General features: G+C 40.7%; 1 protein-coding gene across 3 annotated transcripts in view; it reads left to right on the top strand.

Annotated features, from left to right (window-relative positions):
* The window catches only part of SMC1B (structural maintenance of chromosomes 1B), a 65297-nt gene that overhangs the window by 25159 nt on the left and 13088 nt on the right, over positions 1-27050 (top strand). For 2 of the 3 annotated variants that reach the window (XM_030539650.1, XM_030539655.1), the window contains exons 12-20: positions 343-480; positions 1195-1311; positions 3149-3255; positions 4898-5039; positions 11343-11488; positions 14590-14743; positions 16517-16615; positions 18454-18610; positions 19470-19624. In XM_030539650.1, the coding sequence (XP_030395510.1) occupies positions 343-480; positions 1195-1311; positions 3149-3255; positions 4898-5039; positions 11343-11488; positions 14590-14743; positions 16517-16615; positions 18454-18610; positions 19470-19624 (1215 nt within the window). The remainder of the gene's footprint in view (positions 1-342; positions 481-1194; positions 1312-3148; positions 3256-4897; positions 5040-11342; positions 11489-14589; positions 14744-16516; positions 16616-18453; positions 18611-19469; positions 19625-27050) is intronic. The other variant, XM_030539658.1, reaches the window with a different exon arrangement.

Genomic DNA, 27050 nt, shown 5'->3' on the forward strand with positions numbered 1-27050 from the left:
GGTTTCATAGCTTCCCTATAGATTTGTTGAGAGGACCAGAACAGTAATTTATGCCCTTTTACACTAGAAAGTGAACCAGTGTTTGAAAGGCATTTTCGAATATGCGCCACACCATCAAAACTTACCTTGATTGTGGTCAGCTGGCCCACATAAATGGGGCTTAACTGTGCTAAATTTGTCTAATTAGACACCCTGTTAAATGGAAGTCAGATTATGATCATAAAGATTTTTTTCTCTCGCCTGTGAATAGAGCAATTTACTTTTGAGTATGAAGTTGATTTCTGTTTTTAAAATTTACTTTTTATTTATATTGTCTCATACAATTTTTGAAATCTGTTTTAGGAATTAATGAAGATCAAACGTAAGGAGACTGACTTGAAACAGTTACAGGCACAGTCCCAGGGAACTCAGACTCGGCTCAAATATTCGCAGAGCGAATTAGAGAATATTAAAAAGAAACACCTGGCTAATTTCTACAAGGTAGTACAGAATAATGAAGCTCCTATTTTTTCCTCTGGTTTTGGTGATCTTAGGTTATAATTTTTATGCTTAATAAACATTGTAGCTAATACTCAATACAACATCCAGAAGCTTAGTAGATCTTCTATTAATCATCTTTGTGTAGTTGTTGGAATTATGTTTAGCAAATAGTGGTTATGATTAGAGAACAAGATTAAGTACTATATTAAAGCAATGAGGCTTTCCTTTAGGAGGTGTTGCTGGTTTAAAAAAAAATTTACTTGACACTCAGATAAACTTGATCTATAGTAGCCCCCCCACACCAAAAAAAAGATGCATGAATCAGTAAGTCTTAGCTGGTACATTTATTTGTAATATGTAATTTGCTTTCTGTTCTATAGAATTATAGCCATTACACTTAAATCAACAATAGTGATTTCAGAAAAAAAGTTTCAGCATAAGCTTTTGTGGGCTGCAGCTCACTTCTGTAGCCCATGAAAGCTTATGCTGAAATAAATTTGTTAGTCTCTAAAGTGCCACAAGTACTCCTGTTCTTTTTGCAGATACAGACTAAGATGCTGCTACTCTGAAACCAGAAAAAAAGTTGTACTTCTTAACTCAACACAAGATATATAGCCGTAGTATCAGAAGCATCTATTAATATTTGGACTATCATTCATTTTGTTTCAAGAAACCAATAAAAAAACTTATTTCCTTCTTCCTCTTTGTAATTAGGAAAAATCTAAGCTTGAAAGTGAGTTAGTAAATATTAAATCACAGTGTGCTATGCTGAACGAAGGACTTCTACAAAGAGCAGAGAAAATTGAAGAGTTTCAAAAGAAAATGAATGAGGTAACACATTCTATAATGTTCATGACAAATTATGGAGTTATAAATGGCTTACAGCAACTTCTCTGTAGAGTTGAGAGTGAACTCATGCAATTATTAAACCATTAGTGTCTGAACAGTAGCTATGGTCTATAGATGTGCTAAAGCACTCCAGGGAACATGCAGCATGCTATACTATTCTACCAGTGACAGTATCCTAAACATTAAAATATTTTAATATGCATGGTCCAATATCCTAATTTTATCAGTTTGTAACCTTAAAATACTGAATCATTTTTATTCAAACCAGAATTTTGTGCTTCCTAAGTGAGTAATGTAGAACAAAACTAATTTGAAGTTTCAGATGGCCTTTTTTCATTTAGATAAACGTTACAATTGTATTTGGAATAAGGAGGGAAACATTTCCTCTGCTCAAGTACCTTTAAAAATATTCTGAAGCAATTTTGCTGGGACTCAAGAAAATATTCACTTTGGAACTGAGACAAAATGTAGAAGGTTTCAATCCAAAGGGAATTATTTTATTAAAGGAATATTAAAACAGAAACTGGAATTCAACCTTAACTGTAGTGTTTTCCACCAGGAAGAAAATACTCTCTCTATATCAACATTCATGGTGGTATAACATAAAGGTTTTATTTGCATCAATTTGAGATTATTGCAATACTCACACATGTATCTGTGGATCATCTCAACCCTTTGTCACACCATAAAATTAAGCATTTTTATATGCTACATGAAAAAAATTCTAAAATAATTTCTAATTTTAAAATTTTAATTGACTTTTTTTGTATCTCACTACCTATAAAAACAGGTTTCTTAGTTACTATGAGTCAACTATACAGGGCTTGATAGTTGAAATACAGTTCTTACCAAAAGCACATTTTCCAAGCATGTTGTCATTTCCTGTGTAAATAATGTAGAGCTGGATTTTATAGCAAAAGAATATGTAGATTAAGAATTTCCTAAGAATAGTGTATCGATGATGCTTAAATAAGACTGGATATCGATGTGTTTATAAATGATGTAGTTTTTGGCATTATGTTTAACTCTCAGCAGTTTGTAAGAGCTTTTATTTTTCTTAAAGATCCATATTAGCTTGTGCTGCATGTCTTTTAAATTTTGTTCCTCTGATAGGTACAAAATGGAGTACTCACTATATTTGTTTTTGTGTCCCATTGTCCCTTGAACTTCTGTAAGCATAATTTTCCAAATCTAAAACTCTTTATCTGTTTGTTAAGTTTAGGTCATATGTGTGGGTTTGTAGATGTCCATTTTCTAGTCTGGGGAAAGTTTTGCTCTTTTCTTTGTCAGTAAGAGTAACCTGTTGTACTGGTGTGATTCCACTGTATAAATGTGGAAAAGGGAGTAGGATTTCTAACAAGGAATAAGCACTCTCCTCTGTAGCACAGAGCTTAGCTTTGCAGAAGAATTTAGTGGCAGGAATGGGCCTGGAGGATCAGCAGCTCTGCAGACCTTGTAGCCTTCTCCTTCCCCATAGAGAGTGGGAGCCATGGGTAGGAGTGTGAGGCTAACATTCCAGTATGATACCTTGAATTGTCTCTGGAGTAACACTGCTCCTGCTCTGGCACAAATGGCTAACGTAGGGATTCCTCTCCTCATCCTGTGAAGGTCACCTGCACTATCTGGTTATTTGGACTTCACACCCACTTTGAAAATTCCTAATGCAACTAAATTCCCAGCAGTTTTAAAATGCATTGTGTTTCTAAAATGTCTTTTAAAATTTTGCCCAATATATAAAAAATAAACCTTTTTTATAAAATGATGCTTCTCTGATGTGAATTAAAGTTTTAAGTGGTTTGTTTGGATCATTTGTTCAAAGGCTGAAGACGCTGTATTCCAGGACTTCTGTGAAGAAATTGGGGTAGAGAATATTCGTGTATTTGAGCAAGAACGTGTGAAACAGCAGGAAGAAACTGACAGAAAAAGGTGTTTTTCAAACAAATGAAAATTGCTGTATGCATTATCAAAACAAATACACCGGTAATTTAGTAATTGCATAGTTACTTAGGAAGGATTGCCAAAGCCCAAGAGGTTTACTGCAAGATGTCAGGTTTTCTCCATCATTACATATCTAGCAATCCTAACAATATGGTAATGTACTTATTACTTGGAGTTAGTTTGGTATACTGTCTGTCTGTGGCTACTACACCAACTGCAATATTAGTCCACAGTGGCATTTCACAACAAACTGGTTAGATAAGAATATATTAATAATACTGTACATTTGACATTATTACAATACGACATATATAATATAGCAACAAGCAAGAATAATAGCCTAAAAATGCCCAGAGAAATGGCTTTATCATTACATTTGTGAAAACATTAACACTATTAATCAAGGTGTAGTGGAGGCCACTCTGCCTCACTACACAAGGTCACACATTTCAAAGGAGAACTAACTGTAAGGATGTAACGTTTCTATATGGGAAGCACCCAGTGATGAAATTAGAACTTCATACAAGATATTTTCAAATTGGTAACATCAACAGTAGGGATTTCATTCACATACTTAGGTGACAAAGGACAAGTTTCTTTCTCAAAGAGGAGAGTCAGAAGCACTGGAGACTGGTATCCTGTTCCAGGATTGGATATGAAGTCTTCCCTTTATAATCATATAGACTAAAAGCTTGAAATGAAGATTACTGTTCATTTTTATATCATCTCATCAGTCAAGCAAACTGATTCATGGACCTTAGAGTTGTTAACAGCAAATCATCTTTGCCTGTATTCCAATACAGATTCCCAGTAACAGAGTCCAATTCCTTTTCTCCACCCAGGTTATCTGTTGAGTTGGACATTCTGATGTGTTGTCATCTAGAAACTTAGAGGACAAAACACTTTCCTTGCATGTGGTTCAGATTCAAATACTTGTACAGATTGATAGTTGTACAGGATTTTAAACTTCAGAATGGTGGACATGCTCCATTATAAATCCATGTTTTAGATCTTGGAGAATTGGGGGTTCAGAGGAGAGCGGTTTTAAAAAGCTAATAACAGAACAATAAAAGGAGAAGTTTTCTGTATTGGTCATGAGTACATACCTTGTACTGAGAAGCGAGAAGGACTAAACTTTGTGTCACTTCTGTTTCTGAAGAAACAAAATGTTTGCGAAAGTAGTCATCAGTATACTCTGGACTAGTGTGGGTTTTTTGTTACTATTTGCAGTATATCTGCTCGATACTTCATTTGTGGATTGCATACTTATCTTGCAATGGTCATGAGTATCATAGATTATTAGTGTTGGAAGGGACCTCAGGAGATCATCTAGTCCAACCCCCTGCTCAAAGCAGGGCCAATCCCCAAATGGCTCCCTCAGGGATTGAACTCACAACCCTGGGTTTAGCAGGCCCATGCTCAAACCACTGAGCTATCCCTCCCCCATCCTATGTCTAAATTATACTGTTAAATTTAGTGTGCTTTTTGCATTTATATTCAGTTATTCTGAAGTAAAAATGAATGGGATACATTTGCTTTACAGTCTTTTTTTATGGATGCTTTTAAATCAGTGCTGAACTGATTTCTAACTGTTGGCCAAAAATAATGTTGTTACATTATGTTTGGCCAGACTGGAGTTTGAAAACCAGAAGACACGACTGAGCATTCAGCTTGAATACAGTCGTGGTGAGCTACAAAAATTGGTGAACAAGATCCAAATGTTGAAGGAGACGGTTCGTAAGGATGAGTCTGAGATTGTCAGGCTAAAGAAGGTAACTGTTACAATACAATGTCCTATTGCAGGAGAGAAGGAAAATATAGAGAATCATAATTTTAAGTGAACCTGGTACTTACACCTCTACCTCGATTATAACACTGTCCTTGAGAGCCAAAAAATCTTACTGCATTATAGGTGAAACCACGTTATATTGAACTTGCTTTGATCTGCCAGATCGCGCAGCTCCCTCCCTCCCCCCGGAGCACTGCTTTACCGCATTATATCCAAATTCGTGTTCTATTGGGTCGCATTATATTGAGGTAGAGGTGTATTTATAAATGTCAGAATATTCAGTTGTATACATTTTAACTTGAAACAAATACATTAAAATAACATATGTGAACTGGAAAAAGTCAGAAAATATTAGAGCAACCTTAACTCTGTCTACTTGTACATGTTGCATGTTCATGTCATTAAAGACATTCCTGTAAAGCACATGTATGCATCAATGGCTATAGATAAACATGCAGTTAAAATATTAATAACACAGGGTTGAGGTTCTTTAGCAAGTTTTACTAGTGACAGCTAAACTAACAAGCATTTATATCACACTTTTCATCTTCAAAATACTTTACACATAGTAAATATAGTCAGCTTAAAATAATGTCAGCATAACTGAGCATACAGAATGGCCTCATATTTTTGTATGAAGTAGTTTTTAAAGTTGACTGTACATATGGATACTTTCTTTGTAGTTGGCTTTTCTTAAAATTCACTTTTAAAAAATCGTGAGCATATGTAGTAATATAAAGTTGCACATTCATATGCCATTAGCATTATTTTTTCCCTTTATACTGATTGATTTTCTGTCCATGTGAAGCAGTGAAAAGGAGAGTGATAGATGTTTATACCACATAAACCTGCCCCATTGTGAGAATGCCAGGTACAGCTCTATTTTCCACATCTCTCCATTAACATAAATCAAATCATAATTAAAATGCAGAGGAAAGGATGTATTTCTGGAGATGGGAAGGGGGGATAAAATTTCTTTGAAGAATTGAAAGCATATATTCAGTGATGAGCTGCCAAAATATTAACAACCGGTTCCGTCTTCCTCACCCCACGAGGGGGTCATGCCTAACCCCACGAGGGGTCATGCCCCATCCACCCGCCTTCCCTGTCCCCTGACTGCCCCCTGCTACCCCATCCAACCCCTTCTCTCATTCCTGATGACACCCAGGGACTCTTGCCCCCATCCAACCACCCCTTCTCTCTGTCTCTGGAATCCCTATCCCGACTGCCCCCCACCACCCCGTCCAACCCCTGCTCCTTCCTGACTTCCCCCCCAGGACCCTTGCCCCCATTCAATCCCCCTGTTCCCTGCCCTCTGACCGCCACGACACTAATCCACCCCCCCCAACCCCCTCCCTACTCCCTGTCCCCTTTAACGCGCTGCCTGGAGGTGGGGGCCGGGCCAGGGCTGGGACCGGAGCCACTCGGCTGGAGCCAGGGCGCTCAGCTGGGACTGGGAGCTGGGCAGGAGCCACGCTGCCCGGCCGAGGTTGGGGCCGGACCCCGGGAGCTGGGCAGGAGCCGCGCTGCTTGGTTGGGGTTGGGGGCCAGGCTGGAGCCCTGTGGCATCTGGAGCCCTCCTCCCGCTCGCTCCCCCACCCCAGCTCACCTGAGGGAAGCCGCTGCTTCCTTCTCAGCCCTTCCAGGCTTCCCGCGTGAACAGCTGATTCGCGGGAAGCTGGGGAGGCGAAGGAGAAGCTGGAGGAGCATTCAGAAGAGGAGGCAGAGGCGGAGTGAGGTGAGCTGGGGCTAGGGGAAGGGCAGGGAGCTGCTAGAGCTTTTGTTAAATTTAAAGCTCTTTTCAAACCAGTTGTCCCTGGCAGGACAACCAGTTCTAAACGGGCTTCTAAATTTAACAACTGGTTCCTGCGAACTGGTGGGAACCGGCTCCAGCTCACCACTGCATATATTCCTCTTTTGTGATAAAAATCTTTCCTCTAAAACCTGATTGCATGGGCTGTGAGTAAATAGGAGTTTGTGTGAGGTGTGAGAAGGATGGAATCCTCTCTCCAATGCTGAGGGAACTTTGGAAGAGGATTACAATAGCCCATGGACTGTAATAGAGAGTCCACAGCATCTGTGCCCCCGCACTCTGTTTTGGTGGTTTTGAATAGTGGACCCATCTAGTCATGAAGCTGCTGGCCATGCCCCCACCTGCACAACACCCCAGTGTCTCGTGTGGATAGGGTTGTCTGTGCAGGCTTTCCATGAATGCCGCCTTCCCAGTGCCTTTTAGGTTTCATCCGCTCTTATTGAAATCAAAGGCAACATTCCTATTTACTTCCTTATTGTAGGATCAGGGCCTTTGTAATCAGAGAATGGGATGCTGTTTTACTTTTTCTTTGCTTTGATACAATTATTTGAAAGGTAGGGGTGTGTGTGTGCTGGTGTGGATCCTGCTATATATTCTTTTTGCTAGCGATGGGGCCACTCATGCATCCTTAGCCTCTTCATGCTCCCATACAAGGACATAAAGGTGTGGCAAGTTTGACCATCTCTCAATTCTCTCCTACTGCCTGTGGCAGTAGTATGGAACCTAATGTGTGTCTGGCTTGCTGGTGCTTTAATATTGGCTATTCTCATCCAAACTTCATAAATCTTGTGAAGATTCTTTAGAACAGCCTTCATTCTCCTTATTTTAATGTATTAGAACAGAATAAAACCCAAGCTGATTGATTTTTCTCTTACACAAGCTCCCCCTCTACAGACTGTTTTGTACAAGGACTTGAAGGTGGTAGGCTTAAAACCCACAGTCCTTATGCCTCACTTATCTTATGACACAGATTCCATTTGCATATGGGCATATCGGGCACCTGATCTGATTAAGCAAATGCCTCATCCCAAGCAGGTGGTCTGCACCTCATTCTCCACTTGGAATCAAGTGACACAAAAGACTGAACTTCCATTTCCTGGAGCAGTCAATGAAGGCAGCACCAGAATCCCCATGGGTTCGAGGACCCCAATGCCAGTGAAGCCTGCACTGCACCACTGACCAGGTGGGTGATGCCTAAGAACTCAACAGAGAATTCTGGGTTGAGCAAAGAACCAACACAGCATCCATGGCACTTGATTCACCTAGACCTTCAGATCATGCGTCAGACATTGAAACAGGGCACCATTTGGGGCCACATAGAGTAATGGGGCAGAAGCGCATGGAAATGCTCAGTGTCATCTTATGTAGAGAGACACAGTAAAACATTGAGAGATAACCCCCCTCCTCCTTCCCAAGCCTCACCCATCACTTAAAATGAGTGGAAAAAAATAACAGAATGACACCATTGGTACTAGGCTGGATACCAAAAGCATCTCTACATATGCACTGGCACTGGAGGAACAACTGCAACCTATGCCAGATCCATACCTGGCACTGGAGACATCCCTTGGTACCAGCACAAGCCTGATACTGCTGACGCCTTACCTATTGATGGCATCTATAGAGGAGAAACAGCCATCTGTCTTCTATGATTTGAGCAGAGAACTGTCCCGCATAAGATCCATCAGCGGATCTAAGGACTTAGCCTCCACCACATCAGGATTGGCACTGGTATAGCCCCAATAACCTGCCAGCTGCCCATATGTTTACAGGATGCTGTCCTGACTGTTCTGGAAATACTGAGGCCTGTCGTTCCAGGTGTTGAGAAACCACTTGCCTCTAATGAAAAAAGGAAAAGGTCCTCCTCCCTAGTGATATCTTGACTCCAATAATACCCAAGTACCAGGAAGAGTGGAACCTGGAGGTATGAATGCAGGAGCAGCAGTCTTCCTCCACACCCTTGCCCTGCAGAAAACCTGTCTTTGTCAACTCCAGATGAAACAGTCATTTCAGCACCGATGCTGATCCCAGATGATTTTAGGCATTTCAGGAGCTCCTGATACAGGTTACAGACACCTTGGAGATCAAGAAATCTAAAAAATTATTTGCTATCCATCCCTGGGACCGGCCAGAATATCTCTTCCTATAAATGAGAAATCTTTAGATTCAGAAAGTGCACTGTGGTAAATACTAGTCACCTACTGACGATGAAATGCATAGAAAAATGGTATCTAGTACAGAAGGAATTGGGTATTTCTGCTAGCATCCCAACCCCAATTCCTTAGTAGTCCTGGCTGTCCACACTCACCAGGAACCCAACAAAAGAAAAGGATTCCAAAAGACTTAACCTGTTTGGGTGAAAGTCCTCCTGTGCTTCATTCAAGCTGAAAGTGTCAAATTTGCCAGGTTGTCCTAACAGAGTACAGTTTCTTAATATGGGATGCCATTCAGCAGACCCTGCTCCCCTCCCCTACCTCCCACCCCCTGGAGAAGAGAGAATAGCTTAATGACCTTATTACAGAGGGCCAGCTGGTAAGAGTCAGCTCTTCAGGCTGCATTGGATGTGGCAGATACCACAGTCTGGTCCATGGCCACCTCTGTTACCATGTAAGTAGCATTCTGACTTTAGGCATTCTTCATGAAGTGCAAGCCATAAATGAGGATTTACCATGTGAAGAATCAGAATTATTTAGTGAGAAAACAGCACCCTGTACTCGCTAAAGGACTCCAAAAGAGATGTGGAGGTCCCCAGGAATCTGTATGCTTCCAGTGTACCATCCATCAATCACACCACCAGGATAGGCAACAAACAGTTCTGTATCTCAATCAGTCTACAAATCTATAAAAGTACAGGAGTACAGTACACTAACCACACAGAGCGTTGCATTCATGCATTGCTAAACTTGATAGTTTGGTTGAAAGCTGCACCGACACCAATTAACTGAGCAATCTCTTGAGCACAGGCCTCATCTCGTCCCACCAGGCATGGTTGGACATCACCACTAACATATGGGTGCTAGATGTTGTCACGTGCCTGTACCATCCAATTCTTCTCCTTACCCTCTTCTTGTCTTCTTCCTCATCCCTCTTCAGGAACCCTTCTCATGAGAGCCTTTCACAAACAGAATGGGCCTTGTTACTCTGGCTAGTAGCAATAGAAGAGTTGCCTCAGGAATACAGGGGAAGAAAGTCTATTCTCTGTATTTTCCTAGTCCAAAAAAGAGAGTTTTTTTGGTCCTATCCTACACCCAAGGAGGCTCAGTAGATACATATGCTGTCTCAGATTCAGGATGATAATGCTTGCATGCATCACTTTGAGGTTAAGACTGGCTAGTGACTTTCAACTTGCAATATCCATACTTCCCTATTGCCAGCTACCTGGCTCGTAGAAAGTCCCTCAGATTTATAGAGGGACCCAAGCATTATCTATACAGAATCCCATTCTTTGGACTGTCCATGGCAATGGGTGTATTCACAGGTTATCTGGCAGTGGTGGTGAGAGATCTAAGGAAATAGGGACTTCATGTCTACGCATATCTAGATGATAGGCTGGTCAGGATCAAGTCCCAGGATTTGAGACCAAGACAGCCCTACACAGAATCATTTCCTTGCTCTCCTGATTAGAGCTCCTAGTGAATTATGAAAAATAGTCTCTCACACTGTCGAAGTGAATAGAATTCATACTCAACTCATGTCAGAGTGAGCATACCTGCCAGAAGACAGATGCAGAGCCCTTCAGTAATTTGTGCATAATTCACACATGCCTGGGACCAAAAGGACACACGTAGGTGTGTCCCTACATGATGCTGCTTGCCAGATTCCTTCTGTGGCCATTACAGTGGTGTACTGCCCAGCAAACCATCATTTGAGCACATTGGTCATGGTACCACCCCAAATCTTGGGAGCACTTATCTGGTGGCTGGATGTCTCGAATGCGAGAATAGAGGTGTCCTTCTTGACTTCTTCCTCCCTGACTTAGACAAATATATAGATATGTTTAACCTTTATCTATTTATTATTATTTTATACAATTATTATAGATGTTGTAACTTTTATACATTTTAATTTCTTTAAATTTTAATTTGCTATACACAATAAGTAGAAATGCTTTTAAGACGTGGTTTCAATCTGTACAAAACTATTGGATGATAATTTATTGGTCTTTACTATGTATTAAAATAATCCTTGGAGATTAAGACTACATATGCTCTCAATAAAATTATTTTGGGTCTATGTTTAAGAAGGTACCATGAATAGCTCACTGGATATATAGGAATCTATGTAGTTGAGTATTTTCAAGTGCAATAGTTTCACAGCATGAATAGCTTTATAAAGAAACTGACAGCTAGTTTGTTTTATCAATGTAATATGGTATAAAGGTTTTAAACCTCAATTCCCTCTTGCCATATAATGATATATTGGGCTTTTAAAATAAAAGATAACATTAAAAATATGGAATTATTTTTTATGCAGACTGAGGAAGAATTTCTACTAATGGTGAATGAAATAATGGAGGAACAACAGCATCTTAAGGATAGATTAATAACTCTCAAAACTGAGGTTACAAAAGCCCAAAATGAAGTTGAGGAATCAAGGAAGAAATTATTAACCCTTAATAGGTAACTACTAACTGTACTTGGGTATAATAATTAGTTTAGTAATTTCAAAAGAGGTCAGCACTTTAGATGCTTGAACCTTTTGTGGGAAGTCAGTTGTCATATTGGATCAGACCTGAGGTCAGTGTTGTCATAAACAGATAGTTAAGGGTTAATGTTTCTTTTACCTGTAAAGGGTTAACAAACAGGGAACCAACCACCTGACCAGGGGACCAATCAGGAGACAGGATACTTTCAAATCTCAGTGGAGGGAAGCCTTTGTTTGTGTTTTTTGGGTTTTGCTTTGTTCTCTCTGGGCTCTGAGAGTGACCACATGTACCTACAGGCTCTCTAATCTTCTATTCCAATTTAGTAAGTACAAAATGTAGAAAGGCTGTTTAGTCTTTTTGATTGTTTTGCTTTATTTGCAAATGTGTGTCTGGCTGGTAGGGGTCTAATGTGTATTTGGCTGGAAGTATTTTAAATTGTATTTCTGCTGGAGGAGGCTTTTTTCTCCAGTTTCTATAAGCTGACAGACCCTGTAATATTCCATCTTGAATTTACAGTGATTTTCTTTATTCTTTTTTTCTTTTATTAAAAGTTTTGCTTTTAAGACCTGTCTGATTTTTCCCCTTGTTGAGGCTCAAGGGAATTGAGCCTGTACTTCACAGGGAAGGAGAAGGGAGGGGGAAGGGGGGGAACCCACCTGATATCTCTGTGTTGTGATTCAAGGAGTTTGAATCATGGTGATCTCCTAGTTTACCCAGGGCAGGAAAGGTCTGGGAGGAGGAAAGGAGAAGGGGGAATCCCTTTGTTTAGATTCACAGAGTTTGAATCTGTATAGCTCTCCAGGAGCCCAGGGAGGGAACACCTGGAGGGGAGGAGGGGGAAGGGAAATGGTTTATTCCCCTTTGTTGTAAGACTCAAGGAATTTGGGTCTTGGGGGTCCCCAGGGAAGGTTTTGGGGAAGACCAGAGTTTATCAGGCACTCTACCCTAAGTTCTGATTGGTGGCAGCACTACAGGATCTAAGATGGTAATTAAGCTTAGGGGAATTCATACTATTACCCATATTTTGGACGCTAAGGTTCAGAATTGGGAATTATACTATGACAAGTGTAGTCCAGTGATCCAGTCTCCAGAAGTGGCCAGCATGCTACAAAGGAAGGTGTAAGAACCTGTAGTGGGTAGATGTGGGATAATATGCCCACACACCCCCATCCCCAATTAGGTCTCATCCTGGTCTCTCATAGTTAGAAATAGTTAAACCTTGAATTTTTGATTAACTTTTTAGGGTGATTTTTCTAGTTTTTTCTGTGTGCACAGTGCTACACTCAGTGCCTGTCAGGTATTTGCATATCTTGAGGGAAATACTAATTTGAGACTGCTTTCTTGTCCTGCTTCCGCTGCTAAATCCTCTTCTGTGGGAATGCTTCCTCCATTAGTTTAGTCTAGTCTATCTTGTCTTCCCCAGTCCTGCTTAATCTGTGCATATATTCTCTTTTAGTACCTCCAACTGAATAAATATATGGTCATTATTAGCCATATATTGATTATCAGCCATTGTTCAATCCAGTGAGTCATTGCCCTTTTGGGGGATAAACATGTATGTGTTAGCTAAGAAAATTTGTGAAATATTTCTCATAGTATGCTTTATTCATAAAAAAGTTAAAAGAATTCATAAGTTTGATACTCATCTAACAGAATGTATTATATAACAATAATTATGATAAATAGTTTTTAATTGCTAACTACACCTCTACCTCGATATAACGCTGTCCTCAGGGGCCAAAAAATCTTACCGCGTTATAGGTGAAACCGTGTTTGTAGTGGGGTGGCTACCTGCTCCTACCCTTCGGGGCTTAAAACAGCCCAGGAGAGGGCTGTAGCTGGGACAAGAAGCCTGGGCTGATCGGGAGAAAGCAGGCTCAGCTGTGGCCAGGTCCCAGTCAGGCCCAGCTGGCCCCTATAAGAGGCAGTGAGCCAGGAGCCCAAACAGTCTCCCTCTGCTTGTAGAGGGAGAAAGGCCTAGCTTCAGAGAGGGAGACAAGGTATCTAGGGTGGAGCAGGGCTGGGGAAAGGCAGAGGAACTGGGGAGCTCCTGCCTTTTAAAGCCCCAGGCTGCAGCCTAGCATTAGGCCAAGAGGTACTGGGGGTTGCAGGGGGCAGCCCAAGGGGTAGGCAAAGGCAGCAGGTCCAAACCCCTTTGCCTATGATGAGTGGCTGATACTGCAGTCTGTCCCAGTGAACTGGAGCTAGATGGAGACTGGGCAGTAGCCAATACTGAGGCAAAGTGGGGATAGTGGGGTGGGGGTTCCCCTGGGAGATGGGAGACCCAGTTAAAAGGGCACCAGGGTCCTGGGAGGGACATGGGGGCCAGCAGAGGACAGGTGGATCACTGGCCTGCAGAGGGCGCTCCTGGCTGGAAGTGGGCTAATTCCCAGGACAACCAGCAGGAGGCACCGCAGAGGTGAGTCTGCACATCTATAGCGTTATACTGAACTTGCTTTGATCCACCGTAGTGTGCAGCCCCCCCCACCAAGTCCTGCCTTACCGCATTATATTCAAATTTGTGTTTTATCGGGTCGCGTTATATTAAGGTAGAGGTGTATTAGGATTAATATTTTATCTGTCTTACTATTTAGCCACTTACATTTTTACAGTAAATTGATTAGGTGACCCTGAATTGTGTTTCAAGTAGAATACATGTTAGGAGAAGATACTCTGTCTGTTCGTGGTTTGAAGGGAAGAAATCTTCATGAGCAGAAGTATGGGCTGGTAGGATAGAGTTTGTAGTTGATGTAGTAAGTGTGCTAAATTCTGAAAGCTTGAAACTGTTGAACTGTGATGATATATCAAGACTGTTATTTTCCACCCCTCTGGTATTGGTAAAAGAATCCATGTTTGAAAAATGGCTTTACTGGTCTGCTTAACTTTAATTCCTTCTTGGTGCTAATGCATTATATAGTACTTCAGGTCATTACTGGGACTAAGTACTTACCTTTTAATATATAATGTAGACTACAGTAGAAAAATCCTTCTTGTTTCTATTAATGCTTGCCTGATAGTTACATAATTTTTAATAATGCCAGTGTTTAACAGATTCATACCTTTTTATGGTTTCAGGGAAATGGGTAAGTTACAAAAGGAAGCTATATCTATTGAAACCTCTCTGGAACAAAAAAGATTAGAGAGACATAATATGCTTCTTGAATGCAAGGTCCAAGATTTGAGAATTTCTCTCTTATTGGGATCTCTGGATGAAATCAGTGAAGTAGAGGTACTGTAGAAAATACTTATGAAAGATGTACTATAGCAGAAAACATATATTCCTGAAATAAATTTTTTTTCCTAATGGCTGACTGCCCTGGTTATATAATAATGTAAAATAATAATATAGGCACTTGCCAAATCCATCATTATGCAGCCAGTAGAAGGAGCTATCACCCATTTTTACACCCAGCCACATTGGCAACATCTTAGTGAAAATAAATATATAAAAACTTCATAATACAAAGGCATTGCCACTATCAGCATTGCAAATAAACTTTTAAGAGGATCCATAAAGACAAAACTATTAATGCAAAAATGTAAAACCTAGTAGATTAGATAGGATGAAATTCAGATTTGGATGATTTTCTATTGAGGAGGACTCCTTATATGATATGATATATGAGGCGGGGGAGAAATGTCAGAATATTATCTAAATCTGAGCCTCCTTCCTCCAACAGCTATAGAAATAAAGAAGTCAAATAAATTAGAGATGGAATATACTCTTAGGAATAATATACTCTTGGGAATACTTATGACAGTTTCAAGTCCTCCCTCCTGATTTTCACAGTGGACAGGACCACTCAGAGGTTTTTGGGAGTCTAGAGCACAATCTGAAACTCAGGGTCCTCCTCCTTTCCAAAAAAAAAAATTACCACTGAGGGGAGGCTGGGTCAGGGTGTTGGAGGGCAAGCTTACCCTGCAGTGGCAGCTCCTGCTCTGTTTGAGAGGGCTTTGAAACCAAATGATGGTGAGACTCCATGCCAGTTTGCAAAGCTGCTTGGTTTGCCACCTCCCTCCCCCTGAAATGGGTGGCCCAGGGCAAACTGTCCCTCTCCCTCGCCAGGTGGCCATGTCAGCAGGATTGCCTCTGCTCCCACCCCATCCCCCGACTGCTGTGAAGAGTAAAAACTCTTTGCCTTTATCCTTTGTCTCAGTGGAGAGGGTGTGAGAGGGAGAAAGGAAGTTAGTAAGGATACTCCTGAATCCAGTCTTGGGAAAGCTGCTCCAGGTGAGGATAGGAGGAAGGAAGAACAAGGGGACAGGGGCATTCAGTGGAGAGAAAGGGGATTGGACGGTACTCATGGAGTGTCTAGATCGGCAGAAAGGAGATGACATATGGTAAAAGGGGGCTGTAGCTGTTGTGGAATAAGAACAAGGTGGAGAACTTGGAGGGGAAGTAGGAATGTGTCACTGATGTGTGGAATATGGGAGGGAAAGTGGTTCTGGGGTACTGACACTGAGGAGGATGGAAGCAGCATGTGAGGGACTGGGACAGAACTGGAGTAGGTAATCGTTGATCCAGGCTTGCAGTGATTAGGAGGCAGTCTGCTTGTCATTGCCAGCAGCCTAAAAGGAAAGGGAGAATTGTTTATTTTTTCTAAGAACAATTGGCTGGAAGGGGTGTGTTCTATTGACTAATATCCCTAGGAGCCTTTTTTGAAAGGGGGATTTGAAAACACCCTGGAAAGCCCATTCTGACAGACCAGAAATGGAGTTAGCCCATTCTAAGTGCCGTCTGGACAAATGCACTTCTGCTTTCATGTTAACACCACAACTGCAATTGTTCAAAGTTCATAGACAGCATTTTCAACTATGAATGCTTCCTGCTATTCAACTAGTAAATCATAACGTTTGATTACAGAAGTGTATTAAATACATTAGAAAAGGAAAAGTTGCTCCATTTTTCTCCCTCATTCCATGTGATGTAGACTTTGTTCTTTTTAACAGCTAAAAAGATCACTATATTTCTGAACTGAAAAGCCCTTCATCTCTGTTACAGCTGGGAACCGAAGCAGAAAGCACTGAGGCTACTGCAGATATTTATGAAAGAGAGCGAGCAATTCAGATAGACTATAGCAGTCTAACAGATGATCTAACAGTGAGACCCTTTATTTTATTTATTTTATAGTACTATAGAATGAAGCTTTCATGCATTCTTCAGCATAATCTTAACCAAATGTTTTGACTGAAAGCTAGTAGGCTTGAGATTTGACAGCAGCCATTTCCTGTTAGACATCCTGACTTTTTAGCATTAGTATATATGCATTTTATCGATCAGAATATTCCACTTTACAAAACCTTTAAATTATAGAATGTAGTTAAGTGCAAATTTAATGGAGGAAGAACAGAAATTCCAATTTTCCTTCATACTACTGCATTCATGGGGCCCTGCAATAAAAGTTGCATACCTGGTCACAGAACTTTCGAGAGTAGTGTTGGACAGATAAGGGCCTTGTGTCAGTTCCCCGAAGCCTTGCATTCCATAGACCAGTTGCTCTCAACTGGAGTACACGTACCCCTGACAGGGTGCAGAGGTCTTTCAGGGGGTACCTTAACTTATCTAGATATTTGCCTAGATTTACAACAGGCTACATAAAAAGCTCTAGTGAAGTCCGTACAAACTATAATTTCATACAGACAATGATTTGTTCATACTGCTCTATATATTATACACTGAAATGTAAGTACAATATCCAAATTGATTTATTTTATAATTATGATAAAATGAGAAAGTAAGCAATTTTTCAGTAATAGCATACTGTCACACTTTTATATCTGATTTTGTAAGCCAAGTAGGTTGAACTTGGGGGGTATGCAAGACAAAGCAGACTCCTGAAAGGGGTATAGTAGTCTGGAATGGTTGAGAGCCAAAGCTGTAGCCCAAGGGTATAAATACCCTGTCTTCTGTAACAATCCTTTGGATCATATGTTCACCTGCTGGAGAGGTTGCAGAACCAGCCTTTACCTTTCATGAAAACTAACACGATGGAGAAAGAGTTGTAAATAGTTAAGTGGAGTGGCTTAAATTATTGAGTGTAATACGTACTCAATCTTTTTTAAGTTCTTGTTCAAGATGACCAATCTGTTAAGAGTTAAGATACTTTCGTGTCCCACTACTGTATATTAGCACAAAAAGGGTGTTTTATGTCTCAGGGAAATGTGCCCGGGTAAAGCTGCAATACTTGCAAGGCCCTGCCCCAAAAGACTGAAAACATTTTCCCACAACTTGCTACTGCAAGAATCTGTAGTAGTGAGTCAAGAAGAGCTTCTCCTAAAAAATTCTCCCTAGGCACAAGCAATGTGGCTGCTAATCCTTACCTCCGTCTACTTCAAAATATCAGGCTCAAAGGAGTTGGTCATCGTTTTGTAAAGGTCTTTTATAAAGATGCTCAGGAACAATCAAAATTGGTTCTGAGGGCTAAAGATCCTATCTAGCTCTTCAAATAGAGCAAAGGAAAGGACTTCTATGGTGTCAGAAATTCTTTTCCGGCAGAATGGCAGGGTAGATCACCCAAACTGAAGCTGCTTCACATAACAGAACGGTTTGGCTTAAGCCGTATATGATGGGACGTCTTGGCTTGTCTAAGGAAGTCAAGGCAGAATATTAAGAGAACAGACCTCTCTCCTAGGAGGTGTCCTGCTGCCAGATGGAATTGATTTAAAAGGTTTTCTGAAGACAGAGGCCTTTGACCATGCTTCTTGTCCATTTTATTTTATTTAAATTATCTTGGGCTTTTTTTTTTTTTATGTTAAGATTATTCCTGACTATTGCCAAGGTCTGTTAGCTGCTGTTTCGGCTTACTATGTCCTGATGTAAGGGACTGTGGTATATTTCCATCTGTGGTGAACCAGTTTGTATAGGGTCCTCTTGTTCTGGGAGCCTGATGATTCTATTGGCAAATAATCCCCTTTCATGACTTTTTGTCTTCTGCTTAGGACCTACAGTCTAATAAAGAGATTGAGGCTCAGCTGACACGACTGCAGCAGCAAATAGTATCCAAAGAAAATGTTTTATTCAAAACAGCTGCACCAAACCTAAGAGCACTGGAGAAATTGCAGACTGCTAAGGACAAGTTCCAAGAATCAGTAGATGGTACTGAATCTTCCTCCTTGTTAACCATTTCTGTGAAAGTTTTCCATCCAGCATAATCCTTATGCTGAAACTGGTCCTATTTTTTTTTCCTCCTTTCCTGTATGAGTATTTCAGAGACTTACTACTAGAGGCCCTGTGTTTTTCCTTAGTTACATTTTTATACTGCTATTTCATATTAATAATCTTATTTATAAAATGTTGCCTCTTATTCCAAATTATTTCTTTAAAACTTTGTGTTCCATCATTAATTCTGTTTGCATCTTCACCAGAAATATCTTTGTAAGCAAGATATAGTATGTTCCTTGATAAAAGGTTTATTACATTTCAGAGATGGCTGATTTGCTAAGAATTTTCTGCTAATTTCCTTAGAAGAAGCAATCCATGTATCAGTTACCATATCTTTTCTGGAGCTCAAACACCAACATTACTGCAAAATTAGTGGCGTGCTGTAAGTAGCACACTACTGAGAGTGCAAGGAATTCCACTGCCACACCTAAATCTAGCCTTAAAAACTGCTATAGAATTTACCCAATCTAAATATACAACTGTCAACGATCCGTGTTCAGGCAGAGCTCCTTCTCTTCACACATCAGTCTGGTCTTGTGTAGGGAAAACTGGAAACATCCCAACAATTTTCTAGGTTTTCAGTCTCAGTACCTGAGCTCTGGGAACAAACTTAGGACATTGCCATGTTGCTCATATATGCACTGAAGCTGTTTTCCATTTATGTTGCAAAACAGATTTCTCTAGTAAAATGCTTATTAGCTAAGATATGGATTACTATGAGAATTAAACTAAGTTGAAGCTTATTATTGAGCACTTTCTGCAAAGCTAAGTTAGTTCAATTATTCTTTTGTAGCTTTTGAGGCCAGCAGAAGGGAAGCCAGAATATGTAGGCAAGAATTTGAACAGATAAAAAAAAGAAGATACGAGCGTTTCAGCCAGTGTTTTGAGCATGTCTCGGTAGCTATCGATCAGATCTACAAGAAACTCTGCAGAAACAGTTGTGCTCAGGTGTGTAAAGTTTTTTTTAAAGTACTTGGTTTAAAAAAAGTTTACTAGCTTGCTTTAGCTCAATTAGTAATTGGAATCATAATGGTGAAAGTTTCATTAACTGGGACAGTAGAATTCACTTTTTTTACTCTCCAAAGATATGTTATGGTTTCAGTCTTGGACATGAAGTTTATGCAAACTGACTAGAAGACAAAGATCATTAGGAGAATCACAATTACATGAAGAAAAGATAGCATCTAGTCTACTCTTACCTGCAGCTTTCTTTTGTGCAAGAGAGGGATGGACTAATATGTTCGCTCTTTTGGGAGTTTGTTTGATTTTAGACTTCTGGAATATCCGTGAAGGATGCATAAAGTATATTCACTATTTTTGGTTTTGAAAGGAAATATTTGGTTCACAGATCCTAGTGGTGGGTATAGCAAGTATCCATATAACCAGTTAACAAGACTATTTTTCAAGTATCTCGACCCTAGCATTTTTGTTTTAGCACTCTGTACGCTTCTCTAAATGGGGAAAAAAAAACTCTTACACATACCCAGTTCATATTAGTATATTTATTTATAAAGAACTATAAACAATTACTTCACTGTATTTACTCCTCATCAGTCATTCAGCATGTACTTCTGAAACTTTGAAAGACTGGTAATATTTTTCTTTTTAAGTAGTTTATAGGAAATCTCCCACACAATTTATGCACATCAAATTAAGCAAATTTTTAAGTGTTTCTGCAAATGAGTTCAAGTTTTGCTCTGTACCACAGACACATTTTCCACACTTTTTCTCCCTCAGAGAGAACATGAGAGTTGAATTATATACAGGAGATTTAACAACATAGATCTTCACAGCAATAACTGATATCTTCCTGTGCCCAACATATAAGTTATATTTTCTGGCCTCATAAAGCCCAAGTTTATACCCCTTCTTATTGAAGGAGGCCAGGGAGTTAAAGTTGAGATCACTCAACAGTATTAAGAGTGGGAGATCTGGAATAACTACACTTCAACAGTTAGTTATAAAATAACGTGTGGAGAAAGCCTCTATGCAAACTGATACCAGCAGCATAGCAGTTAGCAATCCCTTACTTGTATTTTAAACATAGTGGTCTAGACCCAGCAACAGATTACTACAGAGAGTGAGTTGGAATGATATAGAATATCAGGGTCGGAAGGGACCTCAGGAGGTCATCTAGTCCAACCCCCTGCTATGTAGCCTCTGACTTAATTTATACAGTCTTTTGTATGGCTGTTTTTTTGTTTGTTTTGGTTTTGGTTTTTAAGAAATGTCACAGCCATTTAACAAGATTTTACTCTGTTTAAAAAAAATTTAGTGCAAGACAGATTAGAGATATGGCAGAGGTTGGTGGATGAACTAAAACATAAGGAATGTATTTAATTCCTGCATATCTTCATAATTTAGCTGGGCCGGCCAAGTTTAGGGGAAGCATAATTATTATAAACAAGTAACACTAGTGAGAGAGCTACTTTACCTGGAAAGTTACTTAAGGTTCTCCAATCCATATAGGGGCTCTTACTAAAGGATTTAAGTTCAAAAAAGGGAATTAAACAATTGGGTCTGGAAAAGTAAACCTCTCTTTACTACATAGAAAAGTATAAATTTCCTTCTCTCCCAGTCAGTTTTATAAAACAGAGCTGACACATGTATAATCAGACAGAGAAATACAAGGCATCTCTCCATTTTAGACTGTTTTGAAGTCTGTTAAAACACACATGGATATATGTCATGGCGGATGACAGCTATGTTCTCTGTCTTCAAGTCAAAGATCTCATTCCAGTTAGAAAAAATGCACTATTTACTGTAAACTCTCTATATCTAGGGAATATTGTAATTTTCACTCAGAGGGAAGAGGGAACTATCTTAATAGGTCATTTTTTAATTTTATTAAACACTAAACAAAGGTGCAAGAGCATAGAATGGAAAACCTACTTGAAGTGGAGACATCTAGATAGAGGGAGCCATTTTACTTGCACTAAAAAAGGAGAAAATGCTTGCCAGGATAGAGGATCAGGTTTATATAGATAATGCTTCTAATTTAAGAAAATGAATTTTGAAAGCTGAAAATTGACCTAATTGGTTAGTTTGTCTTAAATTTGAAGTGGATATTTCAAGAGATGACATCTGTCATGTCATCAGCAGCCGCATACAAGGCTGACTTCTGAGTGAGTCTGCCTGAAAACTCACAAAGGACTGAAAAGTAAGCGACTCAAGTAAATTGCTTAGCAATGTCAGAGTAAGGGAGAAAGCAGGCATCTCTGTCTTGTCTCCCTTACAAATAAAATAATCAAAGGAAAAAACTTACTGGTCATCACAGCAGCTCTAGGAGAAGCATACAAAATCTGAATTCCTCTCTTGGGGTCTGATCCACAGATCCTCATTGCGAGTCATCACCTATCTGTAGCTGTAGGGGGAAAATCAAAGCTGATTTGGACAGCTGAGAGTCTAGCTCCCACCTTCTAGAGTTCCCCTCGTGTTTTTTTGCCTCCTGTAGTTATGGGCAGGTCTGTGGTATCAGTATTGCTTGTAAGAGACAGAATTAAGAAAAATCTGAAGACACAAGTTGTCTCCTGTCTGGAATTGTCACAGTTGTTGCCTCTTATCCCCTGACTATTCAGGTTGCAGGCTAGGAGGATGGACAAGGTAGGTCCAAACAAGAAACTGAGCAAGGCTGTGTTCCTCCTGTTCTGTATTCCTGCCAGATGATGCAGAAGGAGAAATTTGTGCCTAGTGCACTCCAGCTGCCTCATTCACTGGGTTGGAAAGGTTTTTGCTTTGTCTGCCTTATCCTGATCCAGGAGCTGGTTCCCCAGGAGTTCGCCACCAGCAGGCAGTCTGATCGCCAGGCTGCAAATGTCTTCAAGGATGGCACAAAAATTGAGAGCCCTTCAGCAACCAGAGGCAGTTACATCAGGGCAGCAGCCTGGCACAGGGAAACCATAAGCGGGACCAGCTGAATCTGCCATGGGAAGAGCATGGAGTGGCTGAAATGGCCATTTGTATGTATGCCCTTCCACAGGTCTCATCAGTCCCACCCACTCCCGTCAGGCTATTCGGTCTCCTTTCCTTAGCCCTAGAGGAAGTCCAGAATTCTGCATGGAGAGGAAAAGAAAGGAATCTCCCTCAGGAAGAAATTCCCTCTTAGGCTAGGGAACTCTTGGATTTGGCATGAAAAATACCTTTACCGGAGAGGCTGCTATGTTGTGAGCCCCAGGAAACAGCTGCAGTGTCCTTTACGGGGATTCGGTCCACACTCAAAAGGGCAAAGATACAGAGATGCCTGTTAACGGAAGAGTTTTGCAGGGCTCTTCATCTGACTCAAGTTCCTAGTCTCCCCTCCCCTAAGGAGTGAAAATTAAAGAGGTTCAAGAAATTACCTCAAACGTAAGAGAAAACTGGCCTGTTTTTTCTATGAACAGCAGTTCCTCTGACTCATCACCAGAGAGTGCCAAAGCTAATGGCTCTCTTCACAAGATGTTATGCATGGAAAGAAAAAGCATAGTAAAAGAAATATAAATTGTTTACATCTGGTTCTTTTTCATCTTCCTCCTCCAATTCGTTTTCATTCTGAGCATTGTCCGAAAAAAAAAAAAAAAAAGCTAGAAAATCTGTTCAACCTAAGTCCAAGAGAGAGGAAAGTCAGGATCATCTTCGCAGGAGGAAGATTAATGCAGTCTCGGAGTCTGAGCTGCAGGATGAAGTGAAGCAAGAGGCTCTCTTGCCAACTGAATTATTTGAGATGAAGTTACAAAAGCTGATTAGATACTTGGTCATTCAGTCGGATGAGCTAGTGAGGAAAAAAAATTGTGGTGGAAGAAGAGAGGACTAGTATAGAAAGTGGTTTTTTTTTAATTTGGTTTTTTTTGCCCCCAACTTGTTAAAAATCTGAACTACATGTTCCCCCTCGTGTCTTTTGGAGGAAAGTAATTAAGATTGAGTGGAAAGCACCAACAAAGTCTGAGATTGTCCAGACATGCCAAAAAAAATTCTACAGCATGCACCATAGCAAAAAGCAGATTGTCTCTCTTCCCACAGTGGATAGAGCAGTTTATTGGAACTAGTCAAAGTCATTGCTGTCCCAAAGGAGAGGGACTCTTTTCCCCAAAAGAACCCAATGATTGCAGACTTGGAAATGTCACTGTCCCATAATGAGGCTGCATCTTCCTCTCTGAAGGCTTCTGCTGCAGCACCATGTTTTGCCAGAGTACTCCTCACCTAGACAGACAGTTTGGGAGTCAGACTGCCAAAAACTGCTAAGAAATCACTTCAGTTAGGTTCAGAGTTAATGAACATCTTAGTGCCTTTAGCATTCATAGCTGATGCAACCAGGGGTGCTTCCATGTTTTCAGCACATGCTATGGCCTCCAATGTGGTGACTTGATGGCACCTCCTAGAAAGGCGACAGACAAGTCAGAATCATGTTAGCAGCTTCAAAATATTCAGAAGAGTGGTTATTTGGGGAATGATTAAACAAAGTGATACTGTAGTCTTCAGATAAATCAAGAAATGTTACAAACTCTCAACTCCAAATCTGGGAAAAGGGATAGCTGGCTTTATTTCAGGTCTAAATATCCTTTCTCTGGCTGTTTCTCTAAGTATGGAAAGCAAGACTACAACCAAGGCAAATAGAACAAGTCTGAGCCTGGAAAGGAGAGAGACCAGTCTTCCTGCAGTGTAAATTCCAACACTAGAAACAATCCATGACTACAGTCAGGAGAGTTCCAACAAGCAACACCTAAGGGGAGAACTGTTTAAAATTCAAGGACCAATGGCCTATCTCCACATTGGACAGATGGGTGCTGAATGTGATTTGACAGGAGTACATCATAGAATTTTTAAATCATTTTTCTCTCTTCTCCGGTATCTTCAAATCTGCAAAATAGGTGTGATCTGTAGTCTTTAGTAAATTATCTTTCAGGAATTGGTGTAATAGAGAGAGTTCCTGAGGCAGAGATGTTCTCTGGCCACTACTCAGTTTTGTTTCTGGTACCCAAGAGGTCTGGGGAGGGCAGAGAAGTATTGGAGACCAGATTCAGTCTGGAGATTTTTAAGTCCGTAGTTGTGGCCATCTGCCAGAAGGATTACTTCACATCGGTAGATTTGAAGGAGACCTATCTGCATATGCGAGTTCACCAGGTGCATGGCATGGATAATTTTCAATACAAAGTGCTCCCTTTTGTACTGTTATCTGCACCTCAAGCATTCATGAAAGTCCTCACTGTTCTGGTTGCTATTCTCAGGCAAATAGGGATACAAATGTACTCTTTCCTAGACAACATTCTAATCAGAATCCTGTACAAAGAGAGAGCCACTCAAGCAACAATCCAAATGTTGCAACAGCATGGATTATAGTAAATTTTGGAAAGAGTCATCTTGAGCCATCTCAGTGCCTCATTCATCTTGGAGTGCTGATAGACTCCTGAGGCCCATAAAATCTTTGTCAGCCAAAATACAGGGCAAGATCAGATCAGCAGTTACCCCTTTGAAGGCATCCTAGGCACCCTAATAAGTGTTTTAGGGATGATCATGTCATAATGAGTTTTATAGGAATAGTGCTAGGGGCAAGAATGAATGAGGACATTCCAGAGTTTCTTGCTGTCCCTCCCTGCTGTTTTCTGACTTTTCCATCTGAGAAAGTGAGCATTCTGTCACTCATATTGAAATCCTGGGATTGATGGATGAGCCCAGATTGATTTCAGAAAAGATGGGGCCATGGCAGAGCCAGAGAGATCTGTCATAACAATAGATGCCAGTCTGGAAGGATGGGAAGCATTCTCTGAGAAATCGATGGCTGTAGGGACATGGTTCTTCTTGAAACTAAAGAAGAGCATACAATAAAATATAACTGGCCCCAGCATTACTGAATGGTGGTCTTCTGGTAATGGCGGACAATGTCAGCGATGGCACACATAAACCATTGAGTGGAAGGGGAGAGGACTCAGGTTAAGGGATCTACTAAAGGAATAGTATCATTATAGATGAGCCTTTGCTCACTGCAGCAGTCTATCAGGGCCTTGCATATCAAGGGCACCAATCCAGCAGTGGGCACCAGAGCTCACTCAGGACACAGGCAGAGAAGGGGCATTGAAATTTGTAAAGCTGCAACTTGGTCATCTGTGTAAAGATTGACTGACTGAATTTTACAAGATAGATATTCATCTTCGGATGATGCAGCCTTTGACAGATTGGTCCTGCATGCTGTGGTGATTCCTTTCTCTGTGATATTATTTTGTTCTCTCCCTAGGAATTTTGTCACTGCAGAGAATATCCCACACTGAGGATCTGTGGACCTAGCCCTGAGAGAGAGTGGGAAATTTTGTGGCAGTTTACCTGAAAATTTTCCCTTCTTCAAACAGATCTGGCCATCCCTGAAAAAGGCAGATATGTTTAACTCATGCTTGCAGTTCTCTGCAGTAGTTAAAATTTTCTTGTTTATAATGTTCTCTTGGTGAATATTTTTCGCAAGATGAGAGGTTTGGGTTTTTTTAGTTTCGTAGTCCACGGGAGTTAGCTATGGAAGCATCTTGAAACTGAGCTGGTCTCCTGAAGGTGGGGACTAGTCTCTCATCAGCTGTCCACCTAGCTTTGTTTCTGCCTCCTGCAGGTACAGGCAATGATCACTTGTCAGTCTTTGGATCTTTCCCTTCAAAGAAGGGAAAGTTTTTCTCATATAAGCAACTATGAATTCTCCCAATTTGAAGAAGTTACTGCTAAAGTGAAATTTGTGAAGAACCTCTGGAAAATATCTGTATTCAGTTCTTTCAAAAGCCTGGTCCATCTCCAAGGAAGTCAGCTAAGCTTGGGGACCTCTAAAATGCCTAAAACAGGGATGTGAGGCAAGTATCTGGTGTTGAGCAGTGAGGAGCGGCTGAAGATAAGACAGTCTGATCCCCTGAGAAGAAGAGTTTCGGGCAAGAGAAAATGTTTAGACAGAATTCTAACATTTATGTTCAATAGGAGAATGGAGCAGTGAGAGCCAGAGATTTCATGGTTTCAGTATAAAAACTTCTTTGCCCTCTCAGTTCCTTCTTACTATCCGTGGTGGTTGGCTGGAATGCCTTCCCTTTACCTTGCAAGTGGATAGCATTTTTTCTCTGTCTCATCCTTGTTCACCCGAGGTGAAATCCTCTGGGAGGAGACAGGTAGGTCCTTCATTCCATCTGCTACCGCGACGAAGAGTTGGGGTGTTTTACAAAAGGGCTTTGTTCACTCGATATAAAATGCGAGAGCCCTACGGACGTCTAGGGAGTACAGTTGCTAATCTCGGCGTGATGAGTGTGGCTTCAGGAAGAAGACTGGAAGGAAGATATCTTGATTGATATGGAAGGCCAATACCACTTTAGGGAGGAAGGCCGGATGTGGTTGCAGCTGTACCTTGTCCTTATGAAACACTGTATACGGGGGGTCAACCATG

This window comes from Gopherus evgoodei, chromosome 1, assembly GCF_007399415.2.
Source record: "Gopherus evgoodei ecotype Sinaloan lineage chromosome 1, rGopEvg1_v1.p, whole genome shotgun sequence".
NCBI lineage: Eukaryota > Metazoa > Chordata > Testudines > Testudinidae > Gopherus > Gopherus evgoodei.